Source organism: Salmo salar, chromosome ssa19 (assembly GCF_905237065.1).
Source record: "Salmo salar chromosome ssa19, Ssal_v3.1, whole genome shotgun sequence".
NCBI lineage: Eukaryota > Metazoa > Chordata > Actinopteri > Salmoniformes > Salmonidae > Salmo > Salmo salar.
This window is the reverse complement of record NC_059460.1, coordinates 63,143,876-63,168,954: the sequence shown is the minus strand read 5'-3', so window position 1 is coordinate 63,168,954 and position 25,079 is coordinate 63,143,876. Positions and strand designations below refer to the sequence as shown.

The window sequence follows — 25,079 nt, the reverse complement described above, 5'->3', positions numbered from 1 at the left end:
TGTATCTATACATACATTACTTTATGTTATACTGTATGTCTACCGGTACCGCTACTCCTTGTCTTGTTATTATTTGTGTTACTATTACCTTTTAAATGTTTAACACATTTTTCTTTCTTTTTAACTCTGCATTGTTTGGAAAAGGCTCGTAAGTAAGCATTTCACGGTAAAGTCTAAAACCTGTTGTATTCGGTGCATGTGACAAATAAAATTTGATTTGATGTCCGATTCAAGTTCAATATTATGTGAATATAAACAAACGTGGTTTGAATTGAGTTTTAGACTGAAGCAAAATGTACTAATGCGATAAGCTTCAATCAGTCACGTGATTTAATCATTCATCTGACAGGCATCACATTATTTATCTTCTTTTTACGTTTTCTGTATGAGTCACTAAACTTGTGTAGTCCCTGATGATTTTGTGTCTTTGCGACTCAACGCCTTTCAAGTCCAGACAAGACAGGCACAACACACTTAAACAAAATAAATGTTGTACTTCGTATTCAACCAGACCAGAAAGCAACAAACCCCCCAAAATTAAGATATTGTCCTTAACAAAATACCTTGTTCTTGGAATCAAAAACAAATGTGTGGAAAGCCCTGAAATCCTTTAAAGTCTATATAATGTGTTTATATTACCAAAAAAGGAATTTGAAAAGTAGAACCAGAGAATCACTCACTCCTGGTCTGAATCCCAAATGGCACCCTATTCCCTATACAGAGAACTACTTTTGACCAGGGCCCGTAGGGTGCCATTTGGGACGCAGCCCTGATGTTACTTCTATGAGAAACAACATGACCACTTAAAGTAGCCTAACTCATGTCATGAGTTGTATTATGGTCTTACAGAAATAGATGTACATAATTTCCCAGAAACTACCCATGAATAAATTACAAAGTGCAGACCAATCCTGTCCTCCTCATCCTTAAAACCTAAAAACACTCTTATGACCCTGTCTGTGTGTCTGTCTGCCCTGTGGATTCTACAGTATATCTCTCTGGCTCACACACAGACAGAGATACAGACAGAGATATTGACAGAGACACGCACACTCACACACACTGACAAGAGTAGTGGTGACTTGACAGGGTGACCCAGACCAGCCATGGGATTCACACACAAATGCGGCCAGAGAGGACTCTGGGAACCCGACAGGAACTGGCCCATAACCAGGGCATTTGAAACGCAGCCCCAACTCAACTAGGACCTCCTGACCTCGAACAAGTCTGACACGCAATAAGTCAGGGGAAGAAGTTAAATATGGACTCATCCTACATGGGAGACGGGTCCGTCGTTTTAGTAGATGTAGAACATTCTCATTTTGGAGCTTCTGATCCAAGAAACTAGTCTGGTCCCAGTTCTGCTAAAATGTTTGGCAAGACAATGAGTGACCAGTAGGTTGCATGATAGCACAAACAGATCTGGGACCAGGCTACCAAGTAACAGTATCAAACTGCTTTTTCTTTTATAATACTCCTTTATTGGCCTATTATTTTCCTATCATGCCAACCTGTCTCAGGGCAATTCGTAGGATTTGGTATTTAAATTGACACCCTCCATTTAGTATGATTTATTACATTACATTATGTTATGAATTGAATAGCGATCGTATATTATCATATGAATTAGAAGACTTATAGTATCATACATCTTACTTGTTCATACAATAGCATACGAATTGGATGAAGTAATTTATCATACATTTTGGAGGACATATAGTATTATATGTATTGCTCTGAGAGCAGGTTGCTGGTTGGGTCGAAACAACAAAGGACAAATATGGGGAGAATTTACATTTGTGGTTAGGAGAACTAACGACAAAGGTTAGGATAATTTATGTTAAAGGTTAGAACTAAAATGACAAAGGTTAGGATAATTCATGTAAAAGGTTAGGAGAATTAGGTTAAGGTTAGGAGAAGGGTTAGAGGAAGGGTTGGCTAAAATCCTACAGTTGTTCCTGATGCGACTCGAACACGCAACCTTTGGATTGCTGGACTGTTGTGGTATACGCCCATGAACATTCATGTGTCTTAATAACAAACTTGCATGTCATCTGTAAATACAAAAACAATTGTTAAATTACGGGCCTACTTGGTTTAGCCACGGAAAAAGATAGAGACCTTCACTAGCCATGATAGGTTGAGATAATGGATGGACTGGACATGTCGAGAGATGAGTTCTGATTGGTCTGCCATGTTGCAGGCTTCTGTCTATAACATGAGCTGCTCAGTATGTGTAGACAATCCTTGCTACCGTGGCTTTTTTGAAAGATATAGCCATGCAGAACTGCAAAAGTGTTGCTACTGCTATCAACAGCATTGCTGCCCTGAATTTAGCAGGCGCTATCAACAAAGATCAGTGGGAAAAAGTTGTGATGGACTACTTTCTGGAGGACGATCATGCCATGCTGACTCTCTCTGACTCTGAAAATGAATTAAATGATGAGGAATGTCCTGCCTTAGGTAAAAATATTTGAATATAACCAGACATTGTAGAGTCTTCTGATGACAGTGATGGGTAAGAAGCGGAGTGTTGGCCTCCCGAATGGCAGACCCGGGTTCCACTGTGCCAGATGATTACATGGCCCATCAACTTGTTAAGCATAAACAACACATCTTATCATCTAAACGGAAGAGGTATTATGTTATGCAAGGTTATAATGTCTTGTCTATTTTTGGTCTATTTTCATGTTTTACAGCCTCAAAGCCCTGGAGCTTGGTGTTGTTGTTGCCAATGAGCGTTCGGACTCAGTCGGGACCAGATTTCAGCTGCTGGACAAGGCTGACGTCCTTCCTAACAGAGATGGTCTGCCTGTACAAGCACCACCAAACGTATATTTTTTAGAAGATCTGAGAGTTTTGCGATGAAGAGGCCATGGACATCATATGCCCTGCGGCAGGACAGAAACAGACTTTCCGAATATATAGATTCCCTGGTTCATGCGAGGTGTAGACGGCTCAGTTCATCACTGGGGGTGAGTTTCCAGTTATTCGGACTATCTGCACTGCCTCTATGTGCGTTCACATGACTCTCACACACACCACCGCTATTGTTATTGACATTGTTATTTTACATACTGTATATGATTTTGTTCTCTCTCTACTGGCATTGACACTTTTTGTTCTTGTTTTTTTTATTGACACTGTTGGATTATAGCTTGAAATATACCTATTCATGTTAACATACTAAAACTTATTGATAACTTTACATGTATAAGGAATGTACAGTTGAAGTCGGAAGATTACATACACTTAGGTTGGAGTCATTAAAACTCATTTTTCAAACACTCCACAAATTTCTTGTTAACAAACTATAGTTTTGGCAAGTCGGTTAGGACATCTACTTTGTGCATGACAAAAAAATTATTCCAACAATTGTTTACAGACAGATTATTTCACTTATAATTCACTGTATCACAATTCCAGGGGGTCAGAAGTTTACATACACTAACTTGACTGTGCCTTTAAACAGCTTGGAAAATTCCAGAAAATGATGTCATGGCTTTAGAAGCTTCTGATAGGCTAATTGACATCATTTGAGTTAATTGGAGGTGTACCTGTGGATGTATTTCAAGGACTACCTACAAACTCAGTGCCTCTTTGCTTGACATCATGCCAAGACCTCAGAAAAAAAAATGTAGACCTCCACAAGTCTGGTTCATCCAGCAATTTCCAAATGACTGAAGGTACCACGTTCATCTGTACAAATAATAGTATGCAAGTATAAACACCATGGGACCACGCAGCCGTCATACAGCTCAGGAAGGAGACGCGTTCTGTCTCCTAGAGATGAAAAGTGCAAATCAATCCCAGAACAACAGCAAAGGACCTTTGGAGGAAACAGGTACAAAAGTATCTATATCCACAGTAAAAAGATGTCCTATATCGACATAATCTGACAGGCCGCTCAGCAAGGAAGAAGCCACTGCTCCATAACCGCCATAAAAAAGCCAGACTACGGTTTGCAACTGCACATGGGGACAAAGATCGTGCTTTTTGGAGAAATGTCCTCTGGTCTGATGATGCAAAAATAGAACTGTTTGGCCATAATGACCATTGTTATGTTTGGAGGAAAAAGGGGGAGGCTTGCAAGCTGAAGAACACCATCCAAACCGTGAGGCATGGGGGTGGCAGCATCATGTTGTGGGGGTGTTTTGCAGTAGGAGGGACTGTTGCACTTCACAAAATAGATGGCATCATTAGGTAGGAAATTATGTGGATATAATGAAGCAACATCTCAATACATCAGTCAGGAAGTTAAAGCTTGGTCGCAAATGGGTCTTCCAAATGGACAATGACCCCAAAGGTGTGGCAAAATGGCTTAAGGACAGCAAAGTCAAGGTATTGGAGTGGCCATCACAAACCTGACTCAGTTACACCAGCTCAGTCAGGAGCAATGGGCCAAAATTCACCCAACTTATTGTGGGAAGCTTGTGGAAGGCTACCCGAAACGTTTAACCCAAATTAAACAATTTATAGGCAATGCTACCAAAAACTAATTGAGTGTATGTAAGCGTCTGGCCCACTAGGAATGTGATGAAATAAATAAAAGCTGAAATAAATCATTCTCTCTACTATTATTCTGACATTTCACATTCTTAAAATAAAGTGGTGATCCTAACTGACCTAAGACAGGGAATTTTTACAAGGATTAAATGACAGGAATTGTGAAAAACTGAGGTTAAATGTATTTGACTAAGGTGTATGTAAACCTCCGACTTCAACTGTATATGTTTGGGGTCAATAAATGGTGTGTAGGAACTCTGGGTATTGAAAGTTACTGAGAGGAAGTGCAGAAGGTTCATATTCTGTAGAAACATGTTTTTTATATATATATTAATGATCCTAAGGAGGGGGGCAAAGGGCAACAGTCTAGGTACAGTTCCTGATTAGGAAGGCCAGTTTCTAAGGAACTAGGACCAAGAGAGATGTGGAACTGAAGTCTAGATAAGATCAGCAGTTGAAGATAGAAGACACTGCAGGAAGGTGGGCCATAGGGGCTCACCCCGAAGACCATCTGATTATAGTCCTATCTCACACACACATTTCCATGCCCATGAGGGTCCTGGACTTAGGCAGGGCCATGATAATACCAGTAAGAGGAACCTACTGTGTCTCTGCCTAACACCAGAGAAGGATTAGTTATCTTAGACATGCAAGGAAATGACTCTGCTTAGTTGTAAGCTATAAATATGTGCTTGAGCGACTTGTATGTTGTGTTTGCAGCTCAAGCACCCAGTGAGTTGAATAAACTAGGTTTGAGCTTTTCCTAGATGTCCGTTTAAGTTTTTACTCTGTTTGTTCAGAACCTAACACTTTTATATTGACACTTTCCATTTTTGATTTTGCTACTATGCAAGTAACTATTTCACTGTACTGTTTACACCTTCTGTATCCTGTGCATGTGACAAATATACTTTGATTTGATATAGTGTGTGTTTACCAGAGACAGTACTGTGAAGAACAACATGACCTGCACCAAAGTCAGATTAGGATATAGGCCAATAACTAGATAAAGTGTATTTTTACCTTGAGTTTTTCTTATGGAAGGCTACTACTTTCACTACTTTCAGCCTTGAAATCTTTGGTTGTTTACTACACTTCCTTACTCACTTTGTTTAGCACATGGCCTCAAGCCTTAAAGAGATGGGTGGGGCTATGCTTAAGAGGGTGTGAACGATGCTGAATGAGTATGAACAAAGAGGTGTAGAAACCGAACCACAACTTTTCAAGAGCCATTTCTCAAAAGTCGGGTTACAAGTTGATCAACTTTCAAAGCAGCATTGCTTTTTTATTGCAGTGTACGATATACCATTTTGAAGCTCTGAGTCTGTACTTTTATCCAACGTCAAAAACACAATTAAAAATGTTGGAACATAAGACCGAAAAGGGGGTCTTATTTGTTAGGGGGGACACATTTGTTATAGTTTTTGTTTTGAGGAAATTAGCATCCAGCATCCAAGTAAAAAAAATATAGTACATACTCTTCTGTCATAGCTGTGGGAAGTAGGGGTGCAGAGGGTGTTGCAGCACCCCCTGAAAATGTTTTAAATAATAATAATAATAATAAATATTTATGAATAAAAAAGTAGTGCATAAGAGGAGTGCACCGGGAGTTTACTACTCCTGTATTAGCGGACCAACATAGCCGTCTGTAGCATGGGCAAACAAAGGCGTGTGGACAGGGCACTTGCTTTGGCACTCATAAGTACAGTATGTATTCACTCAAACGTATGTCTTGACTAGAGAAGTGTTTACTCGGTCTAGTGTACAGCATAATTACTGTTGGGAAGTTGTGAAATCATGATAACAGAAGTCACTGTTCATCTGGGCCCATATTCATAAAACGTCTCAGAAGAGTGCTGATATAGGATCAGGCCCTCCCTGTCCATATAATTGTATTCATTATGATCTAAAAGGCAAAACCGATCCTAGATCAGCACTACTTAACTTCTTCTCTTCGCTTTGTGAATACCGGCCAAGACTTACTTCACGTCCGATACAGCAGTACTGTGTGTACTGAACTGAACTGTACTGTACTATGGACAATAAGTACAGTGGGGAATTGCTATGAGCAGGTCATAACCCTTAGGTGACCACATCACAATGTAATGAATGTCCAGACATTTATGGCTAAAGGGGGTGTAATCTGTAAATCACTATCAAGGCGTGTGTGTGTGTGTGTGTGTGTGTACTCACTGTCGAGACATGGGGCACAGACAGTCTGTGTTGCTCCACATGGCTTGATGACTCCCTCCCCTGGCTGGCACTGCTTGCAGCACTCCCCAGTGGTGGTGAACTTACCTGAGCTACAGGCCTCCTTATTGGCTAGAGCTCCGACCTGTCAATCAACAGAGAGACACAGATGAGGATGTTTGATCGAACAACTGGGCACGAACAACAACAACAACAGACACATGGAAAGGCCAAACACACGCACACACACACACACACACACAAATGATAGGGAGAACACATGAGAGCTCACTGTAGACTCTAGAGCCATGAATGTGCACTTATAACACTTATAGAACACACACAAAGGCAAGGGAATGCACTGGTGGTTTATATGTGTGTGTGTGTGTGTGTGTGTGTGTGTGTGTGTGTGTGTGTGTGTGTGTGTGTGTGTGTGTGTGTGTGTGTGTGTGTGTGTGTGTGTGTGTCTGTGTGGGGGGGTTGTTTGTGTGTGTGTTAGTTAGTTAGTTAGGTTGAATACTCTGGGCACTTCTTACACTTCTTAAACTAAACCCAATGTTCCTAAAATTGGTCCCTTAAATGCTACACACTCCATATGACCCTTAATCTCCAAAGTAAATCTTCAAAAAGAGAAGCAAATGCGTTTTTGACAGTGATGCTGATGAGCGCTGTGAAGAGAGCTCTGTCTTCAGCCCTTATGAAGGTAGCATGTTATGGTTCCTTACTTCCTCTTTCGATACAAGGAATTAGCCAAAATGCTAACTTTTTGAAGTCATCTTTTTAGCTTGCTTTACTGTCCGTGCACTTAGTTTCAAAGCAAGGTAGCATGTAGCAATAGCATTTTTCTTCTTTGCATGGTTCCTATGTTGGATGGTGCATACCTTTCCAAGCCAAGGCTCCATTTGAGAGAGGAATTAGCTTTTCCCCCAAAGAAATCGGTTACAAACCACAGACCACAATTGGAGGGAGAGAACTGTCTCCATTTGTTTGATCTGATTCTATGAATGCTGTATACTGGTGTCAGAAGGGGGATCCAGTATGGAAAATATTATAGGCTATTTAAAATGTAATCATAATATTGTAATATTATTATTGCTAAAATAGAATGAACAAACTCATGTTTGAGCAACTTTATGCAATGTTAAAACAGGAGTAGAGAGGATTCTGGGTCCTCCAGAGTGAAGTTTCCCTTTCTCCTCCCTCAACATGAACTTTCAACATTAGTGGGACAATGTAAAACTGACGCAGGATCAGTGTATAGGGGCAACTTCACCCTAAACTATACAGGGGTATGCATGGTACGCAGAGTGATGATGTCGACGGAAATCCAACGTACTCAGGTGTGGAATGTCACTGACAAGAGAGCTGCTCTAAAAAGACAGCAAATGTCCCCTCAGGCTTTTTGAGTTACTTACATTGATAACTGGTTTCATTTTTTTCATGATATGCTATTTGAACCAGTTTGTGTGCTGTCTGTAAATTGGTGTGGACACACACACACACACACCACCGAGGGGATATTTGCTGTCTTTTTAGAGCAGCTCTCTTGTCAGTGACATTGTGTGTGTGTGCGTGTGTGTGTGTGTGTGTGTGTGTGTGTGTGTGTGTGTGTGTGTGTGTGTGTGTGTGTGTGTGTGTGTGTGTGTGTGTGTGTGTGTGTGTGTGTGTGTGTGTGTGTGTGTGTGCGCGCGCGTGTGTGTGTGTGTGTGTGTGTGTGTCCACACCAATTTACATACCCAATGCATTCTCCCTTCAGGAAAAAGGTTGTCCGTTTCACCCTCTTCCCCTCTGCCTTTCTCCTCCTCCTCTCCTCCTACCCCTCTCCTTCACTCCCTTGAACATTCCGTTACGTGCCCCATCCACCTCTAAGTCTCTGCTAGTCCCATTTTAACCCTAGAAGCTCAAGTCCACTGTGATGTGGTAACACTTGAGTTGATGGACAGATTACTTTGGAACAACTGACAGTTTCTTGAGTTTTGCTCAACGTTCTATAGTGAGGTATTGAAAAATATATTACTTACATTGATAACTGGTTTTATTTTTGCGTGATATGCTATTTGAGCCAGTTTTGTAATGCAAATGTTTTAGTTTACTTGTTAAAACTGTAGTTGAAGGTAGCCATATTACCGGTATGTATAAAAACCACAATTGAACTTGCCAAAAATGTTCACAGTTCACGTTTATTGTCACTGAGCAATTTCCCCTTAGATAGGCCAGCTGCAAAGTCAAAATTGGCTATATTGTAAACATTTATGAAAACAAAAATGTGCTTTATGGTCTTAATTTAAGGTTAGGGTAAGGCATTATTGTTAGCAGTGTGGTTAAGGTTAGGGTTAGGGTTTGGGTTTGGGTTAGGTTTAAAATCAGATTTTGTGGCTGTGCCAGCTAGTGACCACTCTGCAAAACTGCCTCCAGAACAAGATTCAAGATGAAAAATGTTAACCTGCTCAATCTACTTGGCTGTGTCTCAAATGGCACGTGCTACTTTTAACCACTATAGGGTATAGGGTGTAATTTGGGAAGCAGCCCTTGCTTCTTCTGATTCAAGATTTCTTATAGTCTCAGGAATGGGTGTAGCACAACATGTTTCAATGGCCAAAAAGTACAGAAAGTCACACAAAGTAATTGTGCGCTCAGTTGGATTGGTGGATAATTAGCTATTAGCAATTAGCAAATGCCAAAGGATACCTGGTTCTTGACACAAGTGAGTCATTGCTTGACTTGGCATATAGTCCCCTTAGTTTATCGTTTATTGCTGTGTTTTTTTATCAAGTCAGTTATCCCTGGAGAGTCAAAAGCACAGGTTGATCACAAGGCGTGGAACGGGAAAGTGTGGAACTCGAGGCTGTTCTCTATCCCTCTCTCTCTCACACAAACACGCGCACAAACGAACACACACATACAGTATGTACACACTCGTACACTGATGCCCACACAAGCCTGCCAACCACACACAAACACACACACACCAAATTATTTTTTAGGGAACAAAACTTGAACCTTCCACCAAGCTACTATGTGAGTACATTTCCACTTGGATGCACTTAACCTTCCAACCTCAGCCTGTCAACACCTGTTAAGCCATTAGACATTGACTACATCTACTACTATGACAACAGTAGCCATTCCGGTAAAGCTGGCTTTAATTTAAAGGTAGCTACTCTCTGAGCCTTTATCAAATAACGACAACAAAGACAAGTGCTTTTAACTGTCAGGTAAATAATTTCTCTGTTTTGGGAGCGGTTTGGGCATGTCAGTGTCGGTAATATGACAAATGTATGGGCTGTGTCCCAAATGGCACCCTATTCCCTATATGGTGCACTACATTTGGCCAGAGACTTATGGGGTTCTGATCAAAAGTAATGCACTATGTAAGGAATAGGGCGTCATTTGGGATAACCGATGCTGAATCATCCTCTCTAAATGAGAAAGGGAACAAAAGAGAGATGGAAAGAAGAGTGAAGGGGACATAAACTCATATCAATATTGCATGCTGAGGCAGCAGTGGAGGCAGCCTGGTCTCATAGACTAAACGTAACATCCAGGACACTCAAATGAGTATGACGTTAATTAGGTATGGTTATTAAGGCAAAAACTAAAGGAGGGTGGTTGGTCGGGCGGTCGTATAACGCAAACAATCCAAAGGTTGTGTGTTTGAATCTCATCACGGACAACTTTAGCATTTTAGCTAATTAGCAACTTTGCAACTACTTACTACATTTAAGCTACTTTGCAACTACTTAGCATGTTAGCTAACCCTTCCCCTAACCCTAACCTTAACCCCTAACTCCTAACCCCAACCTTAACCCCTAACCTAGTTCACGTTAGCCAGCTAGCTAACGTTAGCCACAACAAATTTTAATTATTTGTAACATATAATACATATTGCAAATTCATAACATATTGTACGAATTGCAATTCGGAACATATCATATGAATTGTATACTGAACAAAATTCTAAACACAACATGCAACAATTTCAAACATTTTACTGAGTTACAGTTCATATAAGGAAATCAGTCAATTGAAATAAATAAATTAGGCCCTAATCTATGGCTTTCACATGACTGGGCAGGGGTGCAGCTATGGGTGGGCCTGGGAGGGCATAGGCCCACCCACTTGGCAGCCAGGCTCACCTTATTGGGAGCCAGGCCCAGCCAATCAGAATTTGCTTTTCCCCACAAAAGGGCTATATTACAGACAGAAAACTGCACATTTTAAAGTGGCCTTTTATTGTCCCCAGCACAAGGTGCACCTGTGTAATGCTAGAAAATAAAGGAAAGCTGCACACTCTAAGAGCTCAGATGCAAAAATGTAATAACCAACGTTTCGACAGCGAAGCTGTCTTCATCAGGGTATCATCAAACACTGCGAGATGAGTCATTTATATAGTGTCAAGAGACACACAGGTGTTTGTAATCATGGCCAAGTATGGCCTAATATCATTGGTTAACTCAAATATTTTAAAAAATGGCATACAAAGAACATACAAAAAGACAAACAAATGGATAGCATACGATCATAGCATTTGTAGTCTAAAATGTATCTAACAAACAATTACAATGGCAAAATCACAATTATCACAAGAATGGCTTCAGATCAAAGTCTATGTTGAGACCGAAGGGAGCAAGGGTCTTTAAATTAAAGATCCAGGCAGCCTCTCGTTTTAACAATAAATTATCAAGGTCACCCCCTCTCCTCGGGAGGGTGACATGTTCGATACCAATATAACGCAGAGACGAAATCGGATGGTTTGCTTCCAAAAAGTGGGCCGCAACTGGGTAAGTTAAGTTTTTGCACCTAATGGTGCTACGATGCTCTGAGATACGTACTTTTAATTCACGCTTTGTTTTACCCACATCATTTTTACCACAAGGACAAGTTATAAGATAAATAACTGCCTTAGTGGAACACGTAATAGCACCTTTAATTGGGATAGATTTCCCTGTTTGGGGGTGTTTGAAGGATCTACATTTATAAGTGCCATTGCATTAAGCACAGCCATTACACTTGTAATTTCCATCCAGTAGGGGCGCAAATAGACGTTGTTCAGGAATATCTTGGGGTGGTAAATCAGAGTGTACCAATTGGTCTCTGAGATTTCTTCCCCGCGAGAATACGACCAGGGGAAGATCAGAAAACACATTAACGAGACTATCATCATATTTCAGAATGTGCCAATGTTTGTGAACGATTCCTTTAATTTGTTCAGAGCACTTTTAATAGCGGGTAGTGAGAACGCAAGAATGCGTCTTTTTGCGAGACTGACCTTGAAAAAGGTCATGTCTCGTTTTGTTTTGAATTTTCTCAATGGCAATATACTCGCGGGGAAGAAATCTCAGAGACCAATTGGTACACTCTGATTTACCACCCCAAGATATTCCTGAACAACGTCTATTTGCGCCCATACTGGATGGAAATTACAAGTGTAATGGCTGTGCTCAATGCAATGGCACTTATAAATGTAGATCCTTCAAACACCCCCAAACAGGGAAATCTATCCCAATTAAAAGTGTTATTACGTGTTCCACTAAGGCAGTTATTTATCTTATAACTTGTCCTTGTGGTAAAAATGATGTGGGTAAAACAAAGCGTGAATTAAAAGTACGTATCTCAGAGCATCGTAGCACCATTAGGTGCAAAAACTTAACTTACCCAGTTGCGGCCCACTTTTTGGAAGCAAACCATCCGATTTCGTCTCTGCGTTATATTGGTATCGAACATGTCACCCTCCCGAGGAGAGGGGGTGACCTTGATAATTTATTGTTAAAACGAGAGGCTGCCTGGATCTTTAATTTAAAGACCCTTGCTCCCTTCGGTCTCAACATAGACTTTGATCTGAAGCCATTCTTGTGATAATTGTGATTTTGCCATTGTAATTGTTTGTTAGATACATTTTAGACTACAAATGCTATGATCGTATGCTATCCATTTGTTTGTCTTTTTGTATGTTCTTTGTATGCCATTTTTTTAAATATTTGAGTTAACCAATGATATTAGGCCATACTTGGCCATGATTACAAACACCTGTGTGTCTCTTGACACTATATAAATGACTCATCTCGCAGTGTTTGATGATACCCTGATGAAGACAGCTTCGCTGTCGAAACGTTGGTTATTAAATTTTTGCATCTGAGCTCTTAGAGTGTGCGGCTTTCCTTTATTTTCTAGTGTTCTACTCCGCTAGCCAGCACCTCGCCTTTAAAGGTGTGCGTTTCTTTTTTCTAGATTGCACCTGTGTAATGATCATGCTTTAATCAGCTTCTTGATATGCCATACCTGTCAGGTGGATGGAATATCTTGGCAAAGGAGAAAAGCTCACTAACAGGAATGTAAACAAATGTGTACACAAAATTTGATAGAAATATGCTTTTTGTGTGTATGGAAAATGTCTGAGATTTTTTATTTCAGCTCATGAAACATGAGACCAACACTTAACATGTTGCTTTTATATTTTTGTTCAGTGTAAGTCATTACATATCATACGAATTGGATGATGGACATCCAAAAATGAATACAAACAATACGAAACATAACGTATCATACTAAATGAAGGGAGACAGCTTTACATATTACTATGTTATGTTTACCCCTGAGTCCAGGTTGGTGGAGGATACACATGCACTGGCCTGCACGCACACACAATGCACAAACTGTGTGTACCAGTTGACACTGGACAGAAATTAGTGATGGAGTGCCTGTTCCAGGTTTGGTTTGGTCAAATAACATTCATTCACCAAATAACTGTAGCCGCAAGAGTAGAGAGTAAAACCTGGTGTCAGAGCATTTAGTATTATCCTAGACACTCCATTCAGTATGATACGTTACATTTCGTATGGTATGTATCAATTTCTGGATGTCCATCACCCATTTCGTATGATATGTTACATTTAATACTAATTGTAATTTGTTACGAATTTGAAAAACTTACAATATGTTATGACTTTTCAACTGTAAAATATGTTATGAATTTGCTAAACGTATGATATGTTACAAATTCTAGCTAGATTGGCTAGGTGCCAAAAAATTGGCTAGGTGGCTAACATTAGCTAGCTGGCTAACATTAGCTAGGCTTGGGGTTAGGTTTAAGTTTAGGAGTTAGTTAAAGGGTTAAGGTTAGGCTTAAAGGGTTAAGGTTAGGGGAAGGGTTAGCTAAAAAAGTTAAGGTTAGGGTTAAGAATAGGGGAAGGGTTAGCTAACATGCTAAGTAAACTCAGCAAAAAAAGAAACATACCTTTTTCAGGACCCTGTCTTTCAAAGATAATTCGTAAAAATACAAATAACTTTACAGATCTTTACTGTAAAGGGTTTAAACATTGTTTCCCATGCTTGTTCAATGAACCATAAACAATTAATGAACATGCACCTGTGGAACGGTTGTTAAGACACTAACAGCCTACAGACGGTTGGCAATTATGGTCACTGTTATGAAAACTTAAGACACTAAAGAGGCCTTTCTACTGACTCTGAAAAACACCAAAAGACAGATGCCCAGGGTCCCTGCTCATCTGCTTGCACGTGCCTTAGGCACGCTGCAAGGAGGCATGAGGACTGCAGATGTGGCCAGGGCAAAAAATTGCAATGTCCGTACTGTGAGACGCCTAAGACAGCACTACAGGGAGACAGGACGGACAGCTGATCGTCCTCGCAGTGGGAGACCACGTATAACAACACCTGCACAGGATCGGTACATCCGAAAATCACACCTGCGGGATAGGCACAGGATGGCAACAACAACTGCCCAAGTTACACCAGGAACGCACAATCCCTTCATCAGTGCTCAGACCGTCCGCAATAGGCTGAGAGAGGCTGGACCGTGGGCTTGTAGGCCTGTTGTAAGGCAGGTCCTCACCAGACATCACCGGCAACAACGTCGTCCACGGGCACAAACCCACCGTCGCTGGCCCAGACAGGACTGGCAAAAAGTGCTCTTCACTGACGAGTCGCGGTTTTGTCTCACCAGGGGTGATGGTCGGATTCGCGTTTATCGTCGAAAGGAATGAGCGTTACACTGAGGCCTGTACTCTGGAGCGGGATCGATTTCGAGGTGGAGGGTCCGTCATGGCCTGGGGCGGTGTGTCACAGCTTCATCGGACTGAGCTTGTTGTCATTGCAGGCAATATCAATGCTGTGCATTACAGGGAAGACATACTCCTCCCTCATGTGGTACCTTTTCTGCAGGCTCATCCTGACATGACACTCCAGCATGACAATGCCACCAGCCATACTGCTCGTTCTGTACGTGATTTCCTGCAAGACAGGAATGTCAGTGTTTTGCCATGACCAGCGAAGAGCCCGGATCTCAATCCCATTGAGCACGTCTGGGACCTGTTGGATCGGAGGGTGAGGGCTAGGGCCATTCCCCCCCAGAAATGTCTGGGAACTTGCAGGTGCCTTGGTGGAAGAGTGGGGTAACATCTCACAGCAAGAATTGGCAAATCTGGTGCAGTCCATGAGGAGATGCACTGCAGTACTTAATGCAGCTGGTGGCCACACCAGATACTGACTGTTACTTTTGATTTTGACCCCCCCCCCCCCTTTGTTCAGGGACACATTATTCAATTAGTTAGTCACATGTCTGTGGAACTTGTTCAGTTCATGTCTCAGTTGTTGAATCTTGTTATGTTCATACATATATTTACACATGTTAATTTTGCTGAAAATAAACGCAGTTGACAGTGAGAGGACATTTCTTTTATTGCTGAGTTTTGTTGCAATGTCGCTAAAAAGTAGTAAGTAGTTGAAAAGTTGCTAATTAGCTAAAATGCTAAAGTTGTCCGTGAAGAGATTCAAACTCGCAACCTTCGGGTTGCTAGACGTTTTGCGTTATATGCCCATCTGTCCACCCCGCCATTAGGTAACCATCTGTCGTATGTAACCATACCAAATGTAACCTAACGTACTTATTTGAGTGTCCTGGATGTACATTTACTATGTTATGTCTAGTCTATAAGACCAGGCTGGAGTGTATTATAGGGCTATAGGTCTGATGTTCTTGGTAGCCTTATGCTGACCTCTTCCATATGATCTACTGCGACATTGTTATTGTCATGCTGTCTACAATGTAATCGAGAAGGATGTCGTTTCCACGGTTCGCAGCTATACTTTGTGCATAAATGGAACGGGAAAATAAATATGCAGGATGAAACTCTGTATAGGCTATAATATATGCCATTTAGCAGACGCTTTTATCCAATGCGAAAGTCATGCGTGCATACATTTTACGTATGGTCAATTGATAGTCCCTGCTCCATATGGTCAATTGATAGACCCTGATCCGAATACACTTCATAATTACGTTGATATCATGTTAAATGGTTACTTTACGTGCGTGGTGGAACAGCGAAGAGGGTTGTCTCCAATCGGCTAACAATGGGACGATGGGGTGGGTTTGACAGAGTGAATGAGGTTATTTCAAGAGTATTGAAGGAAAGAGTCAATGAATGAAGATGCACTTTAACATGCACTACATGAGTCTATGAATGAACAGAAACTTTAACATGTACTACATGATGAAATTACTTCACCAAAGAAGCCTGTGGAAATCACGACTCGTAGCCTGGCACTCTAGCCTAGGCTACACCGTCCTACCTGGATGCGCAAGTGTCAGTGTTGTCGCACATATAGCGGCGTGAATATGCACGAGGTAGTTCAAACAACTTAATAAAAAATGGACCATGCAAAAAACATAAGATGAATGTTTTAGAAGTATATTGACACTCACCGCTCCGAGTAGAACTGTTAAGAACAGAGTACACATTCTGAATCCCCGTCACTTCGATATTTATGTATTTTTCCAATAGGTCAACGGACTGACGAGAAAAGCACAAAAAAATAAGAACATAATTTATTTGGTGGATAAAATATACATAATGCCCATGCATAAAAATATACGTCTGTATTTTATCCTCATACGTCTCGTCCGGCTCCAATTCTCTTGTGTTTCCGAAGTCTTCAAAATAAATGAGTCAGTCCATGTATTGGAGTCACTGTATAATAATTATCCTCAGCAAGAAACCTGCAGAGATGTACTCATGCAGTAGCCTATGTTGCGGGACAGTCCGGGGCGCACTTGCGAGAGAACAGCCCACAGCGCGGAACAGAGAGATGTACAACTGATAGGAAGTATATTCTTGCTCAAGTGCAGCTTCTCATATGACAGCTGTGCTTCTCTTATGGGCTAAGGGCACGCCCACCACTCCAACATTCATGTTCTGTTTTTTTTTCTTTCACAAAACAACAAACCTGGGACTTTTCACCGTCTTTTCCCTTCCAGGACCCGGTGGCATCTCTCTGCACATGCAGACCATTTACACTTTTATTGTCTGATTAGATTACCGCCCATAAGTAAATAATTACAGGCTTGTGACTCAATTTTCCCAAATAGTCTATGCCAAATCACTATTGCCAATTGCGTAACAAATGAAAGTTTAGGTCATTCAGTGCAGAGAGAACTTTATCATAGGGGAATTGACGTAGTACGGTTATAGATTACTGTAGTGTAGGCATACCAATTGTGACATTATTTATCGCCTTTATTCACCCCTTTGACAGGGTGTAAATTTGTTATTGTTGTTATAACAGGCATTTATGTAATTTCAACTTGTGTCTTGTCTAATGAAAGGAGACCTAATAAAGGTGGTCTAGTCTTTTTTGTTGTTGTTGTTGACAGATATCGTCTCCATATAGCCTACTGTAATTTAATGTCTGATAAAGCCTTCCACTAGAGGGCAACATAGGTTATATACTCACGTGCCTTGTTGCACAGGTCAATTATTGAAATTATTTTGAAACTATTTTCGGGTATTAAATACATAAGTTCTTCATGAGTAAGGCATTACCAATATCATCATATGCCTACCTACAAGAAGACAGGTGCATACAGCACAGGTAAGAAGTCTTTCAGCTCATGTGCTGGTCAGAGCATCAATAATGTATTTTGTGCATTCTTTTATCACGTGACCTTACCATAGCCATGCCTTTGCGCACAGAAACCAGATGTGTCAGGTACAACGTAAGACATTGTCACGTCCTGACCAGCAGATGGAGCTAGTGTTTTAGTTTTGGTCAGGACGTGGCAGGTTTGTGTTTGTTAAATGTTGGGTTGATGATTGGGACTTCCAATTGAAGGCAGGTGTGTATAGTTGCCTTTGATTGGAAGTCCTATATAGGTGTGTGTGTTTGTCTTTGGGGTTGTGGGGAATTGTTCTGTGTTGAGCCTATGCTTTGCCAGACTGTTTGTTGGTTGTTCGTTCATTCTCATAGTTTGTTATTTTGGCATTCATTTTGATAGTGAATAAAAGTCAAGATGAGCCTGCACATACCTGCTGCGTTTTGGTCCTCTTCTCTCCAGTACGACATTTTTAAGGATGAGTACAACTTATTGTATGACAGACATTCTATTACACATCTGTATATTTACCAACAATTGTTTCATTCAACATCATTCCAGCTCAGAACATTTGTCAGTGTGGTTTGTGTAATACCTACGTGCTACTGCGAATTAACCACAAATTAGCCGATGGTCATTATACAAAAATAGGCTAGGCCTACTCAATCTTTAAAAATAAGGACATTTTGTCTGAGAAGTCAAGAATCATAAGTTATAATACTTTTATAGCCTACAAAAATTATCTGCATGCGATGTTGTTGATTAAAGAGGCTCATTGAGGTTGGAGCTGAGTGAAGAATATAGATGAAACTATGCAGCTTCACAGAAAACCCTTGAAGGACAAGAAAGTATTTTGATGCTGAAGAAAGAGGTTCAGGTTTCTTCCATGGGCCAATGGATGCCCAAACAGTCTCAGTATCGATCCTGAAGCCTTTCAGGCAGCGTATCATCAACATCCTATGTCCAGCAGTATGTTGGATATCCTCCATAACCCACTGATTAATAAGGTAAAGGAGAATGTGTGCATCCGAAACAACACCCTATTCTCTATGTAGTGCACAACTTTTGACCAGTTCGCATGTGGCTTTGGTCAAAAGTAGTGCACAGCATTCGGAATAGGGTGCCATTTCAGACACATCCAATGATTGATTTGGAGTTTAGCTGGAAAGATAGTGTTTCCCATTCATTTATCTTTTTAGCAGGGTGCAAAGACCCTAGGAATAATAGGCTACATGCAGCCTTCACCAAATCTTTCAATTGAAATTTGAATACATCCAAAATTATTTTAGATGGTGGACCACAAAGCTTGGCAAGGGAGTCGGTGCAGCTATGAAGTCTATAGGCTAGTGATGGGTGCCTATTAGTGCCAAATTACTGATGCTTTATTGATGAAAATAATTATACACTTATTGACGATTGTCAGTACAGTACATCACTAATGCTCATGTGTTGATGATGCGTATAACTCAGGGGAGAATGACTGCCCCCTCTGATTGAAGCCAACAAGTTCAAGGCCGACCGTGGCATTGCAGGCATTGTTTGCAGAAAACAAGATACCCCATTATAGTGAAGGGGAAAATGTAAATCTTCGTGGTCAATCTTTGTGTAAATAAAATAGAAATGCAAAGACAATCATGGTACCAATAATTGCTTTTATTACACAAGATGTATGTACTTGAACCGATTTTAAAATCGCACACAGAAGTTATAAGGATAATTTAGTAGCAAGTATTTTAGCTACGTTTCAGATGCATTTTATACCTCAATTTCACTATTTTGCCCTTGTCCTTGTCCCTGACCCAGACTTTTAAGCTTCTACTGTTTTTCTATGAGAAAACATGAATAATTACACATTATATAATGTTATGTACTACAGAAAGAGTCAATTAAATAAAATCTATATCAAAATGTATTGTGAGTATGCCCTGTATATTGTTTTTTACACACAATATACCTGTCCTTTGGGAGTGGTGTCATTTCCACCACTGAGGACAAATTCCTCATTAATAAAGTTTTTTCAAGAGAATGTTAATTTAGTTACCATGGAAAACTATTGTGACACTGAAGCACATGGCTGCAGTGGACAGTTGTTCCAGATGTGTGTCACGGGTGTGCATACTGGTAGCGAAGTCAGGTGCAGGAGAGCAGAGAGTTGTGAACAGGCGCACACTTTATTTAGGCAGGAGCAAACAGCAGACGGACGCAACTATGTCAAAACCTCCAGCAAAATGGCGAAAAGTGCGAAAACAGTTACAAAAGCTATAGTTTACCAAATAAACATACTTCATGAAATAAACACGGATCATGGAAAACCAGCCTGGCGCGTCACATAAAACAATTCCACACAAAGACATGGAGGGGGAACAGAAGAATATATAGCAGTGTAATTAGGGAATGTAAACCAGGTGTGCAGGGAACAAGACAAAACAAATGGAACAATGAAAAATGGAGCGGCGATGGCTAGAAGGCCGGTGATGTCGAACGCCAAACGCCGCCCGAACAAGGAGAGGAGCCGACTTCGGCGGAAGTCGTGACAATGTGATGTCGAGAAGTTGAAGAAAAATCTAGGTAAATATTGCTTGTGTAGAGAATATTTTAATTGTCAGTTATTTCCACACAGGCTATAATTTCTTTAATTTGTGGTAGAACTTTTGAAATGTTTTTATATTTTATGTATTTAGTGTAAACAACATGCTAGCTGTAATACTAACCAAAGCATGCTAAGCAGTCTGTTAATTTTCCCCAGAAACTGTAGAAGTGTCATTTCCATCACAGTCATTTCCATCACAAACTTAAGTGTGGTGGAAATGACAGAAAGTGGTGGAAATGACACAAATTCATTATCTTACTCGTCTTTACTTAACTTTTTATTTTTTATTTTAGGCTTATTTAATCATGTTTTAAATGAATTTAATCTAGAAAATGCTCCAAGATGTGCACAAGTTGAAAAGTAGTATTTGTCTTTATTCTTAGAATATGCCACATAAAACAGCACAGAGGTCACAGACATATAGAAACCAAATACAAAATGATCCTATACGATACCAGGAGCATCTGCAAAAAGACAGGGAGAGATACTGGAAGAAAAAAGAGAAAGGAGAAGTGAAATCTATCTCTGAGCTTACAAAGCGAGAACAAAGAAACAAGAGAAGGCAATGGAAATGGAACCAACGGAATAGAAGACAGACTTTAAAGAGAACAGTTGCAATGGAGACCTACCTATCAGGCAACACACCACCTCAGTCACCAGATAACTTGCAGCCAGAACATGAGGCTAACATACCTGTCCCTAACTTACCTGTCCCTGATGCACACACTGATTGATACCTTTCCTCATCGTCTGCAACAGGAATGAGAAGTCGAATACTTGCTGGAAGGAAAAAGGTTGGAAGAGGTCGCTCAAAAGCATACAGAGATCTTAGTATGACAAATGTCAAACTTGATAATACTTTACGGAAAGCTGAGAAATACAAAAAAGGCATGATCGATTAATGAACAAAATGGAGAGACAGGATTCCCCAAAGACAAAGACAAAACAGCAAATGAAGGGAACTCCAAAGAACTTGACAAGGATTTTATTGTTTCAAAATGCCATCATTGCAGAGTTAAAACAAAAGTAGTGCCAAGGACCAACAAGTGGCTTCAAAAATGCTCAGAGGCAACATCCTGAGAAAGTATGGCCTGGTCAAAGCCATAAACAAAGAATTTGGATTTTCAGCAAAAGCAATGAGGGCAAATGAAAACAGGCCATCAAGTATTCAATACTCAAGGAAAAACCAGTGTAACAGAATTAGCACAGCCACAGAAGAGAAAATCACTAGATTCTATGAACGTGATGACAACAGTAGAGCAACAAAAGGGGAAAAGGACACACTAACGAGGAACAAGAAAAAGCAGAAGCGCTTCTTGAATGGCACAATTCAGAACCTTTATCAGAAGTTTAAGAGGGAATATTCAGAAATTCAAATTTCCTACTGTGAATTCTGCAAAATACGTCCTTTTTGGGTTGTCAAGCCAGCAGTCCAGGATAGGGACACATGTCTCGGCAAAACCCACGCCAACCTCCAGTTCATGGCGGACAAACTACAGTATCACAAAGTGATCAGCTGCAGCAACATTGAGAAACTCATTGAGTCTTTGTGCTGTGAGAACCTGAAGAAAGAGTGCATGTACACAGAGTTCTCCCCTTGTCAAGCAAAGTAGCTTAAAACATCTGACTTTGATGCTGGTGTGCAGACATGGTGGTTTGAGTGGAAAAACAAAGCTGAAGAGAGAGAGAAGAAAAACAAAGAGGGAAACATGGAGAAGTTCACTGTACATTTGACAGTAAAATAAAAGGTATGTGGCACACTGCAGTTTCTATTGGAGGACTTCTCCAAAAGGATTGAAAGAGAAGTTGGGGAAACACTTGTACAACATTCGACACCAATACTCCAAACGGAGAGAATTAAAAGAGAATCTGGGGAAAGAGGAGATCATTGTGCATATTGACTTTGCAGAGAACTACCTGTGTAAATGGCCAATGAGAGATGACATCATATGGTACCGACCACAGCATGTGCTTGGACTTGTCCCTGAGCCCCATCCAGTGACCAAAAGGCACATGGAGCTTAATGCCTTGGTCTGGGAGGAACTTAGCTCTCTTTCTAAGCCTTAGAAACACTTGGAAACTCACTATACAAAGCAGGGAATAAAATCATACATTAAATAAAACATGCGTAGCTCTCAATTAACTCTTCCCCTCTATATATGTGCTAGAATTTCTATTTGTAGCATCGAAGTGTAGTCAAGGACAACGCATTGTTCTCATGTTGACAATATGTTAGTTCCAGTGTTGTGGAATCTTACTTTGTCTTATATTAATGAAATGTTTAATGGTTGTTGTTCAAAATGTTTGCAATAAAATATTGTTTTCCATACATTTTGTTTTACATAGATGTCATTTCCACTACACATTTTCATTTTCATCACAACCCATATTTTTTTAGTTAAATGAGTATATTATGTATACTTTACATACATTTATTTGTTTTAAATATGGAAATATTACGGTTGTTATCATAATCTCACAAAAAGATTTGGTGGAAATATCTTATTGTTCATGATAAATAAATGTTTTCAGCTGTCACCAAGGCAAGTTTATACATTCAGGCGTCGTGTTGAATTATTAGTATTAGGAAAACCTTCAAAATCACTTAAAATAATATTCAATACAAGTTCATGTACAAATGTATAAGAAATTCGTTATAAATCAATTGTATGATATTTCATTTTCAACTAAAATTGATTTTTAATGACGTGATGGAAATGACATTTGTCAATGGCTGGCTGGGAAAAATAACAAAAATATATACATTCCTGAATAGTATGATCGCAGCCATTATCAGATATAGTTTCTAGACAAATCAAAGACAAGTACAAACTGGTAAAATGGTGTTTGAATCAGTTTTAATTTCTGAAAGTTTGCACGGCCAAAGTGCCCGAATTTGCAGAATCACCCAGCTAATCGTAGCCTGCAGTACCCCTGCCGGCCTTCAACTTGAAATACTCAATGAGAGGGGGCAGCACTGAGCTAGCCTGCAACATCACCTCCTGGAGTAGCGCAAACTGTTCATGTTACTACTACATTAATTTCCTACATGAGACATCATCAAATCAAATCAAATCAAATGTATTTATATAGCCCTTCTTACATCAGCTGATATCTCAAAGTGCTGTACAGAAACCCAGCCTAAAACCCCAAACAGCAAGCAATGCAGGTATAGAAGCACGGTGGCTAGGAAAAACTCCCTAGAAAGGCCAAAACCTAGGAAGAAACCTAGAGAGGAACCAGGCTATGAGGGGTGGCCAGTCCTCTTCTGGCTGTGCCAGGTGGAGATTATAACAGAACATGGCCAAGATGTTCAAATGTTCATAAATGACCAGCATGGTCAAATAATAATAATCATAGTAGTTGTCGAGGGTGCAACAAGTCAGCAACTCAAGAGTAAATGTCAGTTGGCTTTTTCATAGCCGATCTTTGAGAGTATCTCTACCGCTCCTGCTGTCTCTAGAGAGTTGAAAACAGCAGGTCTGGGACAGGTAGCACGTCCGGTGAACAGGTCAGGGTTCCATAGCCGCAGGCAGAACAGTTGAAACTGGAGCAGCAGCACGGCCAGGTGGACTGGGGACAGCAAGGAGTCATCATGCCAGGTAGTCCTGAGGCATGGTCCTAGGGCTCAGGTCCTCCGAGAGAGACAAAGAAAGAAAGAGAGAAAGAGAGAATTAGAGAGAGCATATTTAAATTCACACAGGACACCGGATAAGACAAGAGAAATACTCCAGATGTAACAGACTGACCCTAGCCCCCCGACACATAAACTACTGCAGCATAAATACTGGAGGCTGAGACAGGAGGGGTCAGGAGACACTGTGGCCCCATCTGATGATACCCCCGGACAGGGCCAAACAGGCAGGATATAACCCCACCCACTTTGCCAAAGCACAGCCCCCACACCACTAGAGGGATATCTCCAACCACCAACTTACCATCCTGAGACAATGCCCAGTATAGCCCACAAAGATCTCCACCATGGCACAACCCAAGGGGGGGCGCCAACCCAGACAGGAAGACCACGTCAGTGACTCAACCCACTCAAGTGACGCACCCCTCCTAGGGACGGCATGGAAGAACACCAGTAAGCCAGTGACTCAGCCCCTGTAATAGGGTTAGAGGCAGAGAATCCCAGTGGAGAGAGGGGAACCATCCAGCCAGAGACAGCAAGGGCGGTTCGTTGCTCCAGAGCCTTTCCGTTCACATTCACACTCCTGGGCCAGACTACACTTAATCAAGGACCTACTGAAGAGATGAGTCTTCAGTAAAGACTTAAAGGTTGAGACTGAGTCTGCGTCTCTCACATGGGTAGGCAGACCATTCCATAAAAATGGAGCTCTATAGGAGAAAGCCCTGCCTCCAGCTGTTTGCTTAGAAATTCTAGGGACAATTAGGAGGCCTGCGTCTTGTGACCGTAGCGTACGTGTAGGTCTAAACTCTCAGTTAGAAACACTTTTGTAACACCTTTGTAATCACTAGCTTGGATGGTACTCAAATCAAACAGGTCTCTGCATATAAATACTTAGGGGTATGGTTAGATGATAGGCTTTCTTTTAAAAAACATGTTACTGAATTGGGAAAAAAGCTCAAATTCAAGATAGGGTTCCTTTACAGAAACAGGGCTTGTCTGTCCTCCATAAATAGAAAACAAATTGTGCAAGCTACTTTTATGTCCGTTTTAGATTATGGTGATATTATCTATATGCATGCATCGGCAAACACATTAAAACCACTGGATGCTATTTACCATTGTGCACTCAGGTTTATCACGGGTGATAGTTACAAAACTCATCACTGTATCCTATATCAACATGTGGGTTGGGCCTCTCTATCTGTGAGGCGAGAGCAACATGCTCTCTTGTCTATTTATAAAGCACTTCTTTTAAAACTACCTCCATA

General features: G+C 40.7%; 1 protein-coding gene across 1 annotated transcript in view; it reads right to left on the bottom strand.

The window, feature by feature from the left end:
• Positions 1 to 16,998, bottom strand: part of ngfrb (nerve growth factor receptor b) — an 80,487-nt gene extending 63,489 nt beyond the window's left edge. Inside the window, exons 1-3 of the mRNA XM_014158637.2 lie at positions 16,612 to 16,998; positions 16,421 to 16,508; positions 6,700 to 6,841 (exon numbers count right to left, since the gene is read on the bottom strand). Coding sequence (XP_014014112.1) covers positions 6,700 to 6,841; positions 16,421 to 16,456 — 178 coding nt within the window. The 5' untranslated portion in view covers positions 16,457 to 16,508; positions 16,612 to 16,998. The remainder of the gene's footprint in view (positions 1 to 6,699; positions 6,842 to 16,420; positions 16,509 to 16,611) is intronic.
• Between the last annotated feature and the right edge of the window lie 8,081 nt (positions 16,999 to 25,079).